Source organism: Stylophora pistillata, chromosome 1 (assembly GCF_964205215.1).
Source record: "Stylophora pistillata chromosome 1, jaStyPist1.2, whole genome shotgun sequence".
In the NCBI taxonomy this organism is placed as follows: Eukaryota; Metazoa; Cnidaria; class Anthozoa; order Scleractinia; family Pocilloporidae; genus Stylophora; species Stylophora pistillata.
The window spans coordinates 27,626,637-27,645,504 of NC_142519.1; the positions used below are offsets into that span (position 1 = coordinate 27,626,637).

The 18,868-nt window shown below is 39.4% G+C and overlaps 3 protein-coding genes and 1 long non-coding RNA gene across 7 annotated transcripts; 2 read left to right on the forward strand and 2 right to left on the reverse strand.

Moving 5' to 3' along the window:
* The first annotated feature begins 2,443 nt into the window (after positions 1–2,443).
* LOC148741941 (nucleolar complex protein 3 homolog) lies at positions 2,444–4,463 on the forward strand. The gene is made up of 4 exons (XM_088742225.1): positions 2,444–2,678; positions 2,983–3,093; positions 3,509–3,729; positions 4,244–4,463. Exons 1-4 carry the CDS (start codon positions 2,655–2,657, stop codon positions 4,461–4,463), a joined length of 576 nt encoding a protein of 191 aa, XP_088598351.1. The 5' UTR covers positions 2,444–2,654.
* A 1,806-nt stretch (positions 4,464–6,269) lies between these two features.
* On the reverse strand, positions 6,270–11,514 carry LOC111322750 (uncharacterized). 3 transcript variants are annotated; one of them, XM_088753203.1, is made up of 7 exons: positions 11,367–11,514; positions 10,949–11,168; positions 10,455–10,524; positions 8,961–9,234; positions 8,714–8,808; positions 6,852–7,018; positions 6,270–6,404 (listed from the first exon to the last, which is right to left on the reverse strand). In XM_088753203.1, the coding sequence occupies exons 2-6, from the start codon at positions 10,954–10,956 to the stop codon at positions 6,896–6,898; spliced, it is 570 nt and encodes a 189-aa protein (XP_088609329.1). In that variant the 5' UTR covers positions 10,957–11,168; positions 11,367–11,514; the 3' UTR covers positions 6,270–6,404; positions 6,852–6,895. The 3 variants fall into 3 exon arrangements, with proteins under 3 accessions (XP_088609329.1, XP_022781648.1, XP_022781650.1); XM_022925913.2 differs by having other exon boundaries at positions 6,270–7,018; XM_022925915.2 differs by lacking the exons at positions 6,270–6,404; positions 6,852–7,018 and adding an exon at positions 7,946–8,170.
* An 82-nt stretch (positions 11,515–11,596) lies between these two features.
* Positions 11,597–15,224, forward strand: LOC111322773 (uncharacterized). Of its 2 annotated transcripts, XR_015999353.1 has the most exons (4): positions 11,597–11,843; positions 12,691–12,775; positions 13,209–13,241; positions 14,071–15,224. It is a non-coding gene; the product is annotated as an uncharacterized LOC111322773 (long non-coding RNA). The 2 variants fall into 2 exon arrangements; XR_002694104.2 differs by lacking the exon at positions 13,209–13,241.
* Positions 15,225–16,802: 1,578 nt separating this feature from the next.
* LOC148741942 (uncharacterized) lies at positions 16,803–18,756 on the reverse strand. Its single transcript, XM_088754401.1, has 2 exons — positions 18,624–18,756; positions 16,803–18,485 (listed from the first exon to the last, which is right to left on the reverse strand). The coding sequence occupies exons 1-2, from the start codon at positions 18,706–18,708 to the stop codon at positions 18,031–18,033; spliced, it is 540 nt and encodes a 179-aa protein (XP_088610527.1). The 5' UTR covers positions 18,709–18,756; the 3' UTR covers positions 16,803–18,030.
* Positions 18,757–18,868: the final 112 nt, after the last annotated feature.

An 18,868-nucleotide genomic window follows, 5' to 3' on the forward strand; every position in this document is an offset into this window, starting at 1 on the left:
CTGAAGATTGAGAAAAACAAGAATCCAATGGAGAAGAAGTTGAAAGGAAAGATCTCAAAGAAAGAGAAAAAGGTGCGTTCAATTCAGTTTTCTTTTTCCGAACGATGTGTTCGTTGGAGTAATTTAAGAGGAAAAAAATCACTTCACTTTGAGTTTTAATTTATTTGTATTTGTTGAGATGTATACCCCAGGAGATGCCCAAAGTTGTAAAAATATTAGCGACACGCGTGTCTACAGCCCGTGTGCCCCTTTTTTTAAACCCTTTAACTCCCATGAGGGATCAAGACAAAATTTCTGCTTAAAATCGATACAATATCAAGCAGACAAGTAACACGAGCAAAGAAAATATGAGTTCTAACACACCGCTGGTAGCCATGTCAAGCTGACCGCCGCAACCTGACCTTTATTGCAAGTTCAAAGCTATTACAAGAAGCATACGCTAAGACCGGAAATAACGAAAAATGTTCCAGGCTAGTACATTATACTGGTATTGTATAAACACTTAAAATCTTTGGGTGAGTGGGCGGGAAAGTCGAAAATGGCGTACGCAACAAAACAACTGCTCGCCCCATAGGTCACATGACCTATACCCAGGCCCCAGCGGCGTGTGAAAAAAACATTTTTCACTTGTTTCGTTCCACTCGGCCAGTGAAAAATTACTCTTAGGGTACTCCTATATTCCTGCAGTTGATCCAAGAACAAATTCTCCAAACTAACTTTATATGAATTGTAAGGCAGAGAGTAAGGAGAGCTACTAATGAAATCTTGGGGGTGAGAAGGTTATCTGAAATGACTCAGTGGGAAATGAATGCAATTTTTTAGATAAGGAAAAAAAAAGGGGGGCTTTTCATGACATCCTCTTCGCATCCAGTATCTCGCACGCAATTTTCCCTTTCGTAAAACGGTCGTTGCCATTTAAAACGGTCATTGCTATTTTGAAACGGTCGTTGCCATTTGTCGAAACAGTCGTTGCCATTTTGTAATGAATGACAACGACTGTTATCGGAAATGGCAACGACCGTTTCAAAATGGCAACGACCGTTTCAAATGGCAACGGCCGTTTACGAAAGGGAAAATTGCATCTCGCGCATGCGTCAGGATCATACACCAGTGCATAAACACTATATGAAATCCTGGTTTTAGTTTCAGTAGAGTATGGCACATCTGCCGTTGGATTTTTAAACAAGTTGCACATTAAAAAAAAGAATACTTATTGTTGTGATATAACTTAATACGTCTACATCACGGTCTTTACGTGCAGCGAAAGAGAGAAATGAAAAAGTTAGAGAAAGAAGTGCAAGAAACTGAAGCTGTTGAAAGTCAACAGAAACGAGCCAAGTTGGTAGGTGTGAAGTTTGCTTTATCTTCCTAGAACTGTTTTTTCTAGCATCGTCGTGAATATATCGCGAAGTTGGTTATCCACGTGAAGCATCGACGTTGTGTCGTTGTGAATTTCAAAAAGCGGAATTTTCAAGCATGAGCCCTTTGGTGTAGTTGTTGTAAAGTTCTATCTGTTGAAGCCATGAGATCGAAACTTTCCTGGTGACAACACACTCTAGTCTCATTAAATCTTAGCCTTTGCGTTTCTCTATTATGTTTGCCGCCATGGTCTCGCTATAATGATACTTGTAAGATTGTAGCATTGTCAAGTGGGTTAAACTATGCTCTGTTGGTACACACAGAGGGGCTCCGGTCCTACAGCGTGCTCTGACCCGGAAGCACATCCCTTCGTATGTCTCGGCCTTCATAACGAACAAGCTTAGTCCATGGTAGAGCATTTGAGACTTCCTGGTATAAAAAGTTGTCATTGATTCGCTGACTACTTGGCTGCAATGGCGTAGAATGATAGTTCGGTGTGTTTGTAACCACAGTCTGCTAATTTTTCAACCCACGAGGAACTCACGAATCATAATCACTTTTCACGTCAAGACTTATCGATTAACCGTGATGTGAGAATGGGCGTATACCTTTGGTTATCTGTTGAGGGGGGCAGTTGGTGTCGTTTGGCATGTTCAGAGGTAAGAGGGGGAAAGGGAGGGGAGGGGGAAAGGGAGGGGGAGGGGGAAAGGGAGGGGGAGGGGGAAAGGGAGGGGGAGGGGGAAAGGGAGGGGGAGGGGGAAAGGGAGGGGGAGGGGGAAAGGGAGGGGGAAAGGGAGGGGAGGGGAAAGGGAGGGGGAGGGGAAAGGGAGAGGAGGGGAAAAGGGAGGGGGAGAGGGAAAGGGAGGGGGAGAGGGAAAGGGAGGGGGAGGGGGAAAGGGAGGGGGGAAAGGGAGGGGGAGGGGGAAAAGGAGAGGGAAGGGAGGGGGAGGGGGAAAGGGAGGAGGAGGGGGAAAGGGAGGGGGAGGGAAGAGTGAAGGGGAACAGCTGCTGTCGCTTTTCGTGCGTTCGTCGGGGTGTTGGTAGTGGACTACACCTTCTAACAATGACACCAAAGGAAGAACTCAAAGAGGGTCTCTTTTGGGAAGTATATGTTAACTCGAGAAAGCTGTATTTTTGATGCTTTAGCGAGAAGAGAAGCTGGAATGCTTCCTTGCTGTTTTTAACCTCTACTTATTTTGGTATTTCCTTCTTATATTTATGTGCCCGTTTTCGGTTTTTCCATTCAAGGAAGTAGCAGTGAAGATGTTCCAGTGGCACTGCAGTGTCTGAAAGAAATGTTAAAAAAGCGACGCAAGCAGGTATTCAGTCGCATTTATCAGAACATTGGGTACAAATGTTTGTGCGGATTTGTAGTTAGCACGGGAGTTAGTGTAAGCTAGTGTTATAGATTGATTCGTTGAAACATGTTAGGAAAAAATTGTTGAAAAAAATTCTTTTATATTAGTTTTATTTCATTTCAATCGGCATATTTCAACCTGTCTAATTGTTTAGTCGATTGATTAATTGCCAGATTGATGGTTTTTGATCAGCATGACAATTAGGGTCGATAGCTCATTGCACCTTTTAACCTTTAGTCTTTTTTTTTCTCTTTCGGCTTCATAGGTTCCTGTGCAGCGAGTGGCTGGTTTTGTGAAGCGCCTCTGCACTGTAAGCTTACAGTCTGAAGCCAACAGTTCAATGGCTTTTCTCGCCTACGTTAAGTCATTTCTTCAGGTGAATCCAACGCTGTGTAATACAACAATGTCTCATGTCCTATTCTGAGACGTGTACGTATACTCTGTGGTGGTTTTTTTTTATGTATTTTGATGTACATTTCGTCGTTACAGTCGTCACAGAATTCTTCTGTATCATTCTTCTATGATCTCGAAGAATAACATTTCTACACGGAACTGAGGTGCCTTTTCTTTATGCTATGATAGTTACGATCATGATCATCAAAGTTCAGACTGTAGCAGGGGGCATTCCTATGAGGACCAAGCTCATGTTAAACACTAATCTACGAAAACAGTTAGGTTTCAAACGTGGAAAAAAAATCCCTCGCGATAGCTAGGGTTTTATGCAGCCCTCTGACACTTTCCATCAGATGTTTTGAACGCCTTTAAATTTTTCTTCCTCGAATTGTTTCCAGTCTCACACAAAGGTGCAAGCCCTACTTGACAGTGAAAGCATGGGCACTGGTTTGTTTAGACCAGATGTAAATGATCCCGAGCTCAGCAATGCTGAAAGCACGACCGTTTGGGAATTGGCTATGTTGGGGACTGGGCACTTTCACCCAGCTGTTCGCTTGGTGGCTCATCATGTTGCGGAGGGGGCGCCAAGTAAAGGCTCCGGTTCTTCTCTGATGAGAATGTGAGTAGTGTATTTTGATGTATATTTATTGATTTTAATCCTTTTAACAGTGGCCACGCTCATAACTGACCGCCGCCCAGTTAGTCCAATGGATAATGCGCTGGACTGTTGTGCGGGAGGTCGAGGGTTCAAGCCCCGGCCGGACCAACGCTCAAGGTCTTAAAATAATTGAGAAGAATTTGCTACCTTTCTATAACATCAAGAAATGGTTAGATATTCTAGTCTTCTCGGATAGGGACTAATAAATGGAGGTCCCGTCTCCTGCAGGGTTGGGGTAGGAGACGTTAATTTCCCACACACGAGATTACTGTGTGATGGATGTCCTCCCCGGGGTGGGATGGGTGGGTAAAAAAGGGGTTAGGTGTCAATTGGAACGAAAGTTCTGTTCCTTTCTCCTGCCATTCCCGTGGCGAATGAATTAAATTCTAAAAAAATTCTAAATTCATATACTAGATACCGTGTACGTGCTATATTGCCTTTCAAAATAATGAATTAAATCGTTGTCTTTCCGCAGGTCACCCAACGATTTCTGGACAAAGTATGACCCATCTGAGATGAAACTTAACCCTGATTTAAAAGAGAGTGAACTGAACGGGAAAGGAATGAACTTTAAAAGAATAAAACATATGGAAGATGGAGAATGGAAAAACTCTGATATGGTTTCAGCGGTTAAAGAAGCGCTGGACTTTACTGAAGCCAGTCGCGGATTAGAATTCTCTTTATTTAACAATTGATTCATGCTTTAGCGTGCACTATCGAGTTATGGAGCACGCGGAAAGTTTGGAGAGCACGAAAGAAGCGTAACAGTTACCCGAGGCGATAGCCGAGGGCAACTGTAGCTTCTTGAGTGCTCTCCAAACTTCCCACGTGCTCCATAACTCGATAGTGCACAGCTGAAAGCATGAACCAATTGTTTTAGAACATAGCTGGTGGAATTGTGCATCAAATCCGACGCGAAAAAAGGACAACAATATCAGTTGAAGCGAATCGTGACGGCGCTGATGCCGAGTCTCCTTTCCTTTGTTTTTCTCTTTTTCTGCCTCATTTAAGAACTCTAGCCCAAAGGAAAAGGTCGAAACATTGTCTTCGTTTTCGGACTAGTAGGCCGAGTTTCTGTTTGTATCCATTATTGTCGCGATATATATTATTTTTCCCCGCGCTAACAATGGCCGCTCGCGCGAAAAAAAACATTTAAGGCGAAGTCGGATTTGCTGACACTATCAGCGTGCATTATCGGGATTTTGAGCACGCTTACGTATAATGAATTTGATTGCGCGACTCTGCTAGCTATGTTCTAACAGTGCTTAACGCTGAGAGGTAACATCAAGAGCAGACAGGATTTGAATTTTATTTGAATCATCGCTACAGATCGAGTCGGAAATGGTTAGGAATCTCTTTCAAGTAAGCGAAAGTAGAATTTTGTGGAAGAGTGATGGAAAATTAGATTTAAACACAGCATCATTGATATTTCCTGTCTTCGTCCATTTTAAATGTGCTTTTGGGCTGTGTTGAAAACAACTGGAATGCGCCAGTCACAGCTGTTGGGAACCAACCAAGCACAGCAGAACATCGCGTTTCATGAGTGACACGCGACCAGTCGAACTCATCGCCAAATAAAGATTAATAAGCAGTGTGCAGTCAAAACCACGATGTAGTAAAACACGTGGCTGCACCTTGAGACAAACGTTATTTACTTTATTGTTCTGGCTTTTAATTTCTCGTGTTTAAGCTGTAGTAATTTATTGTTTAGAATACTCACATCTTTACAAGAATTATTTGGAGAATTATATTCTCCGTCGAAAGCTATCTTTTACTAGAAAAATTGAGTTATTTTCGGAGAGATCTTTCTGTGACCTCTATGTGTGCTTCTTTTAGCTCCAGAGTAAACAGGTTGGACAATTCGACATTGCAGCGGAGGTGATCGTTTCTACACAACCCAACATTACTCCATTCTAAAGACTATTTAAACAATCTGAAAACTATACTGCTTTGAAACCCTTAAAACCACTGAAACTGTTCATAAAGAAATGTTCAGATAAAAATTTCAGCTAAATTTAAGGTGACTCAGAACGCGGTTTTGTTAAAAAACGGCTAAACTTTGGTTAAATAACCGACCCATAATTTTTCTTCGGTAGGTATTTTTTATAATTAAAATCGTGTTACTATGATATGTTGATGACATGTGAATGAGGGCGAAACAACGTCTTATCCATACATAATCAAGTTGCTATACGCTTTGGCATTACTGTCTCTGAAGACACTTGACAACTAAACGACAAAAACAAATAAATGAAGCGATTACGCTTGATATAAAAGACTGTTTGGCGCGAAAGACCTCTTCAAAAGCCGATCGCGCACTCTGTTAAGACTATTGTGAAAACATAATTTTGCCTTCACAAATAAACGAACGGACGGGGAACAACTCAATAAACTTCCTCTGGGAAAAGGATTTCCTGGAGGCACTCGCTGGCTGTGAGAAGGCCGGGATCTATAACGGCTGTTGACTATCCTTGAGACAATGACTAACAACTACAACACGGTTGGCTCCAACATAGATTTATTCTGTAAGCACTACTGAACTGATTTGGCCCTAACCTGGCCTGACCAAACTGAGTTTGTCCTGGCTAGAACTGGCTCGACCTGGTTTGACCCAAAGAAAACTCTAGAGAACAGCTCTATTTAAGCATAAGGCACAAAGGATTAGGTAATGCCACGATTTATTTAAAGATCGCTTAATCTACTACAACGATTGGCTAGGCAGGAGTTTCGCCTTTTACAAGATTAATCACTTTCGAAAAGCTTCCGGTGTATAAAAACTACTCAAAAGGCCATGATAGGTGACGGTTCCAGTTTAACACTAATTACAGTAATGATCTAATAACAACTGTTTACGGCTGAGCGACTGGGAGCTGGTAGCATTTACGCTTTGCTGAGCTAAGCAAGATCTCATAGTTTCTACATTGAATTTTACATATTTTTAGCACTAGCATAAAAACTTGATAGCTTAAAATCCTATTGTTACACTATCTTAAAACGTTGCCTCTAAAACATGTTATTACTATTTTCACCAAAATTTAAGTGGTGACAGTCGTATCAGTTTAATACGTTTTTCACTACCGTACATGTTTTCATGCCATCCTTTCACGATGACGGAATCTTCATTACTCTAGTGCAAAGGATTGAACACTGATTCCTGGACAGGAGCTCTCCATGTTTTAGCTTGTTCCCGGGTAGGGTTCGGTGAGTCTGAGGTACTGCGGACTAATGTGAATACTGTAGCATCTTTGTGCTGGGAAAATCAATTCAAGGCAAAGATCACGGGTTGACTCGGTTTGATAAAACACTTTCCAATTTAATTTATAACATAACCAAAGTAAAGCGCGCGCTCTGATTGGTCAATTTAGCGTCCCCCATTTGCCCATGGGTGTACGCTGCTGACGTGAGCAAATGCAAAGACTATTTTTCCGCGCGCGCTTGTTTTTTCTGGTCGCGTAAGATCTGTTAAATAAACGGGAACTCTTTAGCTACAATGTATCAATGTTATGTTATAAAACAAATGGTAAACACCACAGCGTACACTATTGAGTTATGGATGCACGCGGGAGGTTTGCTAAGCACTCAAGAAGCTAGAGTCGCTCTCGGCTATCGCCTCGAGCGACTCTTACGCTTCTTTCGTGCTTAGCAACCTCCCGCGTGCATCCATAACTCAATAGTGTACGCTGTGGTGTTTACCATTTGTTAAAAAACACAACTGTAACGCTAAACATATTCAATCGAGGAGGAAATTTATTAAAAAGTGTTTATCATTCTGAAATGAGACAAAAACCAAAAGTTGAAAGAATTGAACTATATGCCTGGATGAGTAAGTGGGACGAATATTTTATTTTAAATTAAACTTTTTTGTAAAGGGAAGGGTTAGTCAGTAGCATAGTTTTTCCTGGTTTTCAAAATAAATTTTTAGTCCTTAAAAAGCATATTAAAAATGTACTTGTAGACTGTGAAGCAGTACCGTGTATTTTTTTAATGTATGATTTAAATTTACTTTTCTTATAGATAACAACAAGTATAGGGCATGCATCTTTGCTGATTAATAAGCACTTACATATAACCGGGGTATTACTCGTTCTCTTATTGGCCGATAGGTGAGTTAACATGAGAGTATGTAAACCTCCCTCGTGTTTAGATGTAATTACGTAAACAAGGAAGAAGTCCTCTGTTGCTTAAATCTCATTTAATTCTACATTTTCAAAGAAATGAAGATACTTTGCTGAATCCCAATGAGCGATGAACGACCGATGTTTATGAATTGGTTTGCTCTCAAAAATTTGGGAACAAGCCAAAACATAGACACAGGTGGTTAAGTGACAGCATCCTCTTTATCCTTTTATGACAAGTCTACTTGCCTGGTAAATTCTTCTATATATGATAAGATATGCAGTCGCTATGAACATGAAATATAGCGGTAATTAAAATACTCCTTCAAATGATTGCTATGGTTGTTTTAAGATTTAGAGCCTCGATTTTTATCTTCCAACAATAACTACATTCGTAGATACTTTGCTTGGATATCCAAGAGCATATTTCACGAATGGTGCTGCCACAGCATACACTATTGAGTTATGGATGCACGCAGGAGGTTGCCGCTTAGCAAACCTCCGAAGTGGATCCATAACTCAATAGTATACGCTATGGTGTGTACCATTTGTTTTATAACATAACATTGATACATTGTAGCAAAAGAGTTCTCTTTTACAAAAAGTATTTAACAAATCTTACGTGACCAAAAAAAAAAAAAAAGCGCGCGGAAAACTAGTCTATGCATTTGATCGCATCAGCAGCGTTCACCCATGGGCAAATGGTGGACACTGAATTGACCAATCAGAGCGCGCGCTTTACTTTGGTTATGTTACTGTTTAATTTTAAAGCCTTTTTGCGACACGGGTATTAAGACCAATGAATTAGATGAAACACATACTGGGCATACCTCTTGTGGCTGCCCCGTGGAGTGGTATGATGAAGAGCGATAATCCTTTGAAAACATGGACGGCAAGTTGAGAGTTATCCCTCTCTCCTTGACATCTATATAAAAATACATAAATTCAGCATTAAATTGAGGTTGGAAGAAAAGACAGATTTTCAGAGAACACTCTAATTCATCGGTGGGTAAGGTTTATGCGGATGAAAGAAAACAATGATAAATCTATTTAACAAAGCACATCGAAACACTCTACCCTTCAAGATTAAATTGATGGCCTTCTTGTTTCCAATAGCTCTCAAGCCTCCTAGAAGCTTCGCCACCGTTAATTGCCGATTGATGAGATCGCGGAGTAGTGTCCTGGCTGGGTTCCTGGTTCTTTCAGTCTTCATTACCTCATCGTCCGAATAAAGTCCGGGAAGCCCCTTCGTCATTAGAGCTTTGTAGTCAGTTCCCAGTCCATCCTCTAAGGTGGCACGAACTTGTTCGAATGTATCGTGGGAAAGATATTCAATCAGCATTATTACTCTCTAAAAAAAAGATTAAGAATAAAAAGTGACACTTACACAAGATTGCATCTACAAAAAGAATAAACAGAAGGATGAAATAGTGTTAAACCAGGAAGGGGGTAGGAGATGTTGAGAGGAAGGAAGGTAGGGAGAGAGAACTAAAAAAATTTTTAAATATCACTTTCTAAAAACAATGAAATTCCTGTTGAAAACATTTAGGGAGACTAAATCCCAATACCGTCTTATCAATTCGTATTTCCGAGTTCTTTTGAACTGATTTGCACCAAAAACTCTGCATTACTGAGAGTCCATTCCGGATTAGTGCTGATCACGTAACGAAGAACTCAGCCCTAAAGAAGCTTTGGTTTCAGGAAGCCTTTAGCGTACGTGTTATTCTCATGCTCGATCGCTACGATTTCACATTGCAATGATCTGACTGATGTCACGCCTTTAAAGCAACTCGGATTTACAGAGTCTGTTATCTACCCACTCATACTTTTTCATCTCTAAATATTCCAAAAGAACTGTTGACTCAACTGAACAAAGTCTAACAACACGTCCCTGTCAAGGCCTAGAACACAAAATGATTTGTTTTTGCCCTCGTCTTTTTTTCTCAACTAAGCGTTGGCGCTCAACTTAACAAATAGGGAAGACTCCATTTTATGGTTTATGAAAAACCCTGTCAAAAATAAAAACCTTTCTAACTCCCTACCCCCTCCCCCTCTACAACAATGTGGCTAACGGGATGTTACGGTTGGGTAGGCTCGCAAAACTTGCATCAGAGTTATTTTTTGCGTGAAAATAACCGAGCCCTTCGTGGATATCACGTTTCAGTTTTTTCATGATGCACATTTCTGTTTTTGTCGCTTGAAGGGGTTCTTCCTTCTTCTTTCTTGTTTTGCCACTCAAGGTTTTGTTCTTTACGATAAAATTTACATTTCAAGATTTATACGTATATTCGACTTCTTTTTCACTCGGGGATTCCCCTTTTAGAAAATTCGCGCACTAAGCACGTTTTTCAAGAACAAAACAAAATGTTGCGCTCTGTCTGGGCACGTTCCGAACTTTCAATTTACAACTTACAGTTTCTGAAGCAAAAAAAAAGAAAAACAAAACAATATCTGGCCTCGGTGTCATATAGCAGTTAGTTTGCCCAGAGTTTGCTACAACTAAAGAACACAAGGGTGTGTATAGAATAAATGTGAAATCAGTTGGGCTGTTACAAATTTACTGGTACAAACCTCAGCGAGTGCGAAGTTACCCTGATCCTCAGCTTCGAGACTTTGTGATGGTAGCTCCTCACTACAGTGCCTGAAAATGAAATCAAAAGACACGAAGAGGCCACTGGAAAATAGAGTCTGCTTAAGTATAAGGATTTAGATGGAAAATGAAATCAGCGGAACCTTTTGCACAAAAATTGATGATGAAGCGAATTTTCTAAACGATACAAATCACCAAATTAAGAGTCAGAGAACTGCAGGTCACGATTACTGCAAAATTTTACAATTCACTTATCGATAGAGAATCGAATTTTCGTCAAAAGCTCGGACCAGTTTGTGATCTAACTATGGCAACAACGGCGGACATTCAACATTAGTTACCCTGAAATAATTCGGCAGTCAAAACCATCTGGTACCGAGAATAACTGAATTTTGAAATAACTGTAATTTGGTGACATGATGAATATATTTGTTAAAGTGGTTTCGTAACCTGTTCTCTTAGAATACAAACTTACCTTTCCATTCCCAGCTTGGTTCTGAACTTGGGAGGGATTGCGTGGCGCTAACTATATACCGACCTAGGGGACTTTCCCTTTAACTACATCATTCCTATTTCAGTGCAGTTTCAAAAGTCAGCTGCATTTTAATGTTCACTCCTGCGTGTGGAATTTTCAAAGCGATGATGCGTGAAACAGTCATTTCTCGTGAGGTTAAGGTATGGTTATACAGAGGAATCTAAAAATAGAAGGTGCACATTGGTAATATGATCTTCAAGACGTCCAAATGATTGCAAATGATTAACCGATAAGTCATGTTCTTCGTAGTGGTAGTGTCAGTGCCGTCGACCTTGTTTCCAGGAGCGGCGAAATTTACTTCACTTTACTTTTACTTTAGCATTCTGCCGCGTGCAGACTCTTAAGGAGAGTTTGTTACCTTTCCTTGATCGTTGATGTCCCTTACGTTTGTGGGTCTCAATGTTGCCTGATAGCGCAGTGCCAGGGGACTTGGTGCTATGCTATTTTCTCCTGGTCAGTTATTATAGAAGCTCTGAGAAGGGACATTTCAGATGTCTTTCAAACTGAGTATGCTTAGCAGACTTTTGCAGTCGAGTTTTCATTTGAGTGACACTAAGATATTTCTGTGGTTAGACTGTGCTGATCAACTTCCGGCTTTGCCTATAATGAGACACGAGAAGGGGGCATATTTAAAGAAGAAAGTGAGTTGGGGTTGTACGCTGACGTAATATTGTCTCATATCCAAGATGGTGGAGATGGTGACAGAGATAGTGCATTTGATACGATAATTGAACTGGGTATACAGTTGTATTTGCTTCGATTTGATAGAGCAGCATGTAAATAAAAGGGGCATGTTTCTAAAGAAACTGTGGTGCTGCGTCGGTGGGGGTAACAGGTAATTTTTGACCAAGTTTGTTAGTGCAGGAGGTCATGAGTATATTTCCGTGCATACCTGCCTGGTCTGGTTAGAAAGAACTTTAAAACCATAGAAATAAATGAAACTAAAAGGACAGACGTCAGATTAATTTGTAGCCTGCGAAACAGAGGTTATTTTATAAAATATCGATTTTTCAGAGCTCGTTTTGAATCAATTTTCCAGTTATTTTCTAGCTCAGATGGAAATTTATAGGGAACATGTGTCATTCCACAGTCTGTTTTGAGCACATAAGCACACAAAATTTGCACAAAAGTGAAGAATAAGGGAAAGAATTATGAAACTACCTCATCCTTCACACTCAGAGAATGTTATTTTTCTTATCTTTGCGCAGGGCTTTCACCTGAAAATGTTGCATCTTTTTTTTTTCAATTAAACAGTGATTAACATAAATGGATAGCATAGATTTCACTGAGACAGTCATGAGCACTATGGAAAAATAAGGCCAATATTTTTGTTCATTTACCACTGATCAATAGCGTAGTTCTCAACAAGCAATAACACACTACAATTTTGAGGGCCTTTTTATCAAAAGAATTGATCTGTCTATACAATTAAGATAGGTGGAGGTTTAATTTAACATGAAATTGCCCACCTTATGGAACATAAAAGGGATATTCAAACATCTGTTGTTTTTATAAAAGCAAAATTGATAAAAGTTTTAAGTCCTCAAGGTACATGTAGTCTCTTGTATTATTTCAATCAAAGAATCCCTTGCATAATGAATTGTGGGTCCCACAGTAATCTGTAGGCAGTCAGAAACTGCACAGAAATCACTAACTGTTGTATATTTTTTTGTCCTTTCTAGAGTAACTGCCATGATAAAAGAGGTGTCCAAATCAAGCATAGATGGAGTGGTTGGAAAAGTAACAAAAGGAGGGAAACCTGCTAAAGTTAGCCACATAATCTAATGATTTTGTTGTTATGATTGGTAGAAATGGTTGCTTTTTCCAGTACTTTGCAATGTAGAAAGACAGAGAATTTAACAAAATCTTTTCCATACAAATTGAACATATTGTTCAAAATCCAAGTTCATCAATCAAGCAAAAAGATATCCAGCTAATGTGGAGAGATAATTGAAGACAAATGGAATTAAACTAAATTGCTCAAATTCACTTTTACCCTGGGTTATCTTTACCCACCTTTGAACAACCCAGCCCAAAAGACTTGGAACATCTCATGACAGGATATGACAAGAATCATAGTCAATAGAGGGGTGCCCTCTACTAACTATGCAAGAATATACTTGCACAAGGAGAAGAATTTGTACAATTTTGTGTTTAGTCTGTTGTATGTCAACCACCCCTTTTTCTTTCTTTATGAAAGGTTGACCTTTTTCTTTGGTGTCTTGCTTGAATAGTAAGTTGTTAATTAAATATATCTTATTATTAAAAACTGGATCATTGGATAATGCAATTCAAGACTTTTGATTGGCTTAGCCATTACGGTATATGAGCCAATATACCATAATCAACAAATATGGCAAGCGTATGCGTCAGCTTAAAATTAAAAGCGAGCTAAAAATTTGATAAAATTTAATCATTTAATTTAGCGTTTTTAATAAAACAATTATTCCACTCACTCTTGTTGGATATGAGATGATTATAGCCAACTCGGCGCTATGCGCCTCGTTGGCTATCTATCATCTCATATCCAATGCGCGCTCGTGGAATAATTGATAATTAGATGTTCTGGTGTGTGGTATCACTGAGTAGTTTTAGGAGTTGTGCCAGGGGAGTCAAAATACAAACAACAAACAAAAATACTAAGCAATACTACACAACTGCTTTTTTTCCAAGTGTTTTGCTCATAATTCATAAGGCGGGAAAATTAAAGTGGATAGAGAAGCGTAGTGCATACAGTCAACCAGTTTAACAGATTTTTTTACAACACAAAATAACCAACTGTTCAATGTCGTAGGATATTTGTACTCTATTTGCATGTTTTTTATATCCTTTTTTATGCAGTTGGGTAATAAACTTGAAAAGTGAAGAAATAACAGAAAACCTTGAATCTGGGCCATACAAATGTTTCCCTCCAAAATTTAACTTTGTGCCTTGTTTCGTCTTATTGTTTATCAAAACTAATAATCAGAACTGTCCCTATGTCACCTCTTTTTTAAAAATTTTGCTTTTAACTCTTTCTTCATATGTAATTGTGATTACAAATATTTTACTTGACCATGCAGATGAACACTGATGAAGTCTAGCATTGGACCAAGGAAACTTATCAACCGTGGTAATAAAGCAAAAGTGAGGGTTGCCCTTGATCAAAGTTAACTAAAGAGAGCAGATGACTGGGTAGAGTGTGTAAAAGCTTTATTTACCCATTTACGCTTTAAGCGCCTCCCGGTTAGCTCAATGGATAGAGCGCTGGACTGTTGTACGGGAGGTCGAGGGTTCGAGCCCCAGCCGGACCAACACTCAGAGTCTTAAAATAATTGAGAAGAATTTGCTACCTTTCTATAACATCAAGAAATGGTTAGATATTCTAGTCTTCTCGGATAGGGACGAATAAATGGAGGTCCCGTCTCCTGCAGGGTTGGGGTAGGAGGCGTTAATTTCCCACACACGAGATTACTGTGTGATGGATGTCCTCCCCTGGGGTGGGATTGGTGGGATATTGGGCGCACTTAATTTGGAGCCTTGCTCTGTTGTGCGACCCTCACCATACTCTGGTGAAAGTGATTAAATAATCCTAAGTTTGACTTCTTGCTGTATGCATGCACCGTGATGCTGTTCACTCATAAATCATGATGACCTCAAGCGGACTGCACTGATGGTAAAAAATGAAGAGAGAAAAATACAAAAAATTAATAAAGCATTGAAATGAAAAAATGGGAAAAGTAGCATGAAATTTACTCTTGGTATTGGATTTGCATGATATCACACGATTCGTTTTCTACGCGAATATCTGAAATGGCTCTGAAATTCTAAATTCTATAATGCAAATTTTCTTGGTTATTTGATATGAATCTGTTCAACTAGATTTACCTAATGGGTGAAAAACGTAGAAAAAACCCTACCTAATGACCGATTAAATGGAAGAATTTCAAACACTGAAAAACCTCTTTTTTTTTACTTTGGGATACCTATATGAAGCATCACTTTATAACCAATAATCAAAATCCTCAACACTATCGCCTTGTCGCTTTCAGTCCAGGTTGATATCTCTAACAATTCCTCAATGACTTCAGTCTTCAAAGAAGCAGTTGTTCATCTTGAAAAACATTTTAAGAGAAATATATTTATGAATTAGACAGAATTGTACTGAATAGTTCTCTCTAATGTTTTATTACATAAATAACTTGAAATAAAGCAGCATTAAAGAGATGAAAACAAAGCATAAACGACTTTCTTTGCGCCAAGATTTTTTCCTTCAATACTTTATCTCCCGACCCCCGACAATTTTCCTCACCACCCCCTCCTCGTCTTGAGGAAAGATTTTAATCCCAATAAAATATTCCAAAGATATATCTACACTGATCTGAAAAACGGTCTCCATTGCTGAGTTTTGGTGCTTGTATATATTGTAACTACGTTGATCTACCTCCAAAGAGCCTTGAAAATCGGGCTTCCTTTCACTGAGGCATTTAAGTCATGTGTGACTCTCTTTATTTCTGACGGAACTAACTGTCATGTCACGAGCACAGGAATGCGAAGGCATGGATTTATTTTAATCATTTGTTAATTCATGTTGTCCACATCTTCGTGCATTGGTTTTTTGACGAATTATCCTTAACGAAGAGCTCTTGAATCATCTACGAGACTTCTACAAAAATTAATCAGAACAATGTACATACTAATCTTTTGATTTCTGAGTTCGGCTTGGTCCCACGATGTTCAAATATCAGTCTTATATGAGAATCAAAACCTTTCATTGCGTGTGTATTGTAAAATGGAAGAACTTCCAGAAACAATCTCAACATTTTCAGAAGAAATTTTGTCTTGGTCTCCCTCATGGAAAGGATTAAGATTCTAAGACTAGGTTTACACTAGAGGAAATTGTTCCGGATTCGTGATGAATCCGAAACGTTTTGGTAACGGATTGGTTTTGCCGTTTACACGAAAGTGGACGAATTCGAAATAAAAACTCTCCGGTTTGGTTGTGTCTCCGGAGATTTTGAATCCGGAATTTAAAGTGGGAACTTTGAATCCGATAACTTTTGAATCCGGAAAGTTTGGTCTTATAACCGCCTTTTTTCTCGAATCCGGATATTATTTCCGCCTGCAATCTTTTGAGTTTGCGGTGAAATCAAAATGGAGGATCCGGTGCTAACATTGCTGGCGGTCCCCGATTGCCTAATCTTGTTGCAGGTTCAGGCGATGAATTTTATCATGTGTACCGCAGTATTTCTGAGGAAACGCAAGTTATTATTGCAAGGAAGTTTAACGTCAGCCACACTTAATCGCCGACGACGTAGATGGCTCGGCATCTGTCCAACTCAAATTTGCCTCAGTGGCATCTGGATCTACTCTTACTTAGTAGAGGGGAACTGGTTATGAAACCCGGCAAACTTCAAAAGGCCGGCCTATTGTTTCGCTTTTGAGGTTGAACGGGTCCATCACGTGATCGTGACCCTGCACATCATAAAGCAATATGGCGGACGAGACAGACGCGGTGCTCATGTTTGGTGATGATTTAGAAGCTATTTTGGATGTTTTAGAAGAAGATGAGAGAATACATGAGTGTGAGAAAAGCTACAAAACCAAAGGTGGATATGAGACCCAGGACCGCAAAACATGGGAACACCGAAAGTGAGTCCACTACACTGTTCACAACCAGCCTTCTCGCCGAGATGGAGTTTTAAAGAAAGGAAGGTGTTCAATTTAAGCATTAAGAATGAGCTGACTGTATTCATATTTGAATTAGAGGAAAGATCTGATGAATTCTTTTATCTCAAAACAATCTATGAATTACTAAGAAAGAAAGGAGATGTTGAAAAGTTTTATTCTAATTTTTATGGAACTGTTGCATTGAATGCCACCAAGTACTTCAAAGGACTCACACGAAATGCAGCAACATTGTTGGCAACCAAGGTGGCAGACACTATGATAGCAAACTCCAAAAAACAGAAGTTATCTTCTATTAAGCAATGAGTCCATCCATGAATTGACATACAAACAAAAGGCTGGGCTACAATAAGTGAGCGGTTATGTATTGCAAAACCTGCACAAGAAATATTGTAAAGTTAACTCTATTGAAAGCCAACAAGCGATGACCATCCTTTAGGCTGGAAAACTGGATAGCATTTTGAATTCTGCATAATTATGTGGTGGCGGCCAAGAGGGCTAATTAACCATATAAAAGAATAATAAAAACTGTTACCATTTTGGAATAAGGTGGACAATAGTTGTGAAAATGAGACTGTTTTTAGCATATTTATTTTGATAAAAATGCAATTTACCTTTTTCTACATTGCAATTAGAGCTTTGAAGGGAAATGTTCTCTGCCAAATATGGTTTAAATGGACCTATTAAGCGAATTTAGTCAACTGGTGAGGTTCCTCCTCCTGCGTGCGCAGTAAGGATGTGCAGAAACAACTAGTGTGAACGTCCTTCAGTATCATGCCTCCACTATCATTGTTTTTATTAAAGTGAAAAAATGATAAAATAATTAAAGAATATTTCAAATGAATAAAGGCTGATAGTTTCGAAAGAAACTGTTTGGGGCTGCGTCGGTGGGAGTAACGAAATAATTTGGATATATCAACAAAGTTGAAATGATAAATCGGCCACCGTAACGATTATCATTCGCTCCGACGAAGAGCTAACGCTCGAAACGTCAGCTTTTGTAATCGTTACGGTGGCCAATTTATCATTTCAACTCTGTTGATATATCCAAATTACAAAGAATATTTCAGCACAGTTCGTAACATTTCTTATAAAAGCTTAACATTTTAAATCACAAAAATGTTCATAGTGTGTTCCTGTCATTCTCTATGTTAAATTATTATTGTCTGTATTGAATTATCTTAACCTCATATCTTACTTATCTTACATTATATCTTATCTTATCTTACAAACAGTCCTTCGCTCTCCAGTAACCCTTGTGTGGGAACTGCTCATTACTATCCAAATCCAAATCTGGGTTCAATGGAACGACATGATGGTAAAGTTTACTTGTCATCTCAGAAGGATTCACTCCATCACAGACTGTATATGCTTCTATCTTTAACAAGCATTGAAAGTGTTACATTTTGCATTGAACGTTGGTATTTCAAGTACAGTTCATGGACATCCACAAGAAATGACCCAAACATTTTCACCGTAAACCCAAGACTATTATCAATGCAAATCTCTAGTTTTGGCAGAAGAAATTGCTCTAGTTCTTTTCGAATAACAAGTCGATCAGAAAATGTCTTGTAGCTCCACTCATTCAAGCTTTTTAGAGACTTCATTTTTTGACAAAGTTCACTGAATGTCTTGTAGTACACACTTCTACTTCTGCTGCTACATGTACTGATACTCGAGACGTTCAAAGGCACTGATCGAGCCGGTCTTGCCGCTGGTTTCTCCGTTACGTGCCGACTCTTTTTGGGCATATTCAATGTCGGTAATGCACCAAATCCCGGCTTTTTCTCGGTCATTTTCGCAGAGGTAACTATAAATAGAAAAATAAGGCCCTCTTAAGGCAGAGATACTTTCTAATTTTAAGTTCAAGCAAACCAAAATCAGAGTACACGTGCACTGCAGTGTGTGAAAAAGCAAAAATCGAACGACTTATACGTATCATACTTACATATTTCAATATCTTCAGGAGCAAAATGCTTCTCACATGTGTAGACTCGGTCATACTTTATTAGTTCTCTGAAATTCCGGTCCATTTCCCTTGTCCCCTTGATCTCTCCGAGCTACTCTTCCCCTCATTTTTCATGCGCTTCGTCCTTCGCCAATGGCAACTTCCAAATGCCAATTCCTTTTGTCCTTCGGCAAGATCCACAGCCAAATACCGCACAATTCTCTCCAGGCATAATTCTTCTTTAC

Bases quoted from the DNA above. Each gene is read 5' to 3' on its own strand.
- LOC148741941 (XM_088742225.1), top strand. From the start codon at position 2,655: ATGTTAAAAAAGCGACGCAAGCAG. The intron at 3,094-3,508 runs GTGAATCCAACG...AATTGTTTCCAG, and splicing joins ACGTTAAGTCATTTCTTCAG to TCTCACACAAAGGTGCAAGC. The intron at 3,730-4,243 runs GTGAGTAGTGTA...GTCTTTCCGCAG, and splicing joins GGTTCTTCTCTGATGAGAAT to GTCACCCAACGATTTCTGGA.
- LOC111322750 (XM_088753203.1), bottom strand. The intron at 8,809-8,960 runs GTAGAGTGTTTC...ATTTTTATATAG, and splicing joins CATCAATTTAATCTTGAAGG to ATGTCAAGGAGAGAGGGATA. The intron at 7,019-8,713 runs GTATGCCCAGTA...TGATTTTCCCAG, and splicing joins CCACGGGGCAGCCACAAGAG to CACAAAGATGCTACAGTATT.
- LOC148741942 (XM_088754401.1), bottom strand. From the start codon at position 18,708: ATGGACCGGAATTTCAGAGAACTAATAAAGTATGACCGAGTCTACACA. The intron at 18,486-18,623 runs GTAAGTATGATA...TTCTATTTATAG, and splicing joins TCCTGAAGATATTGAAATAT to TTACCTCTGCGAAAATGACC.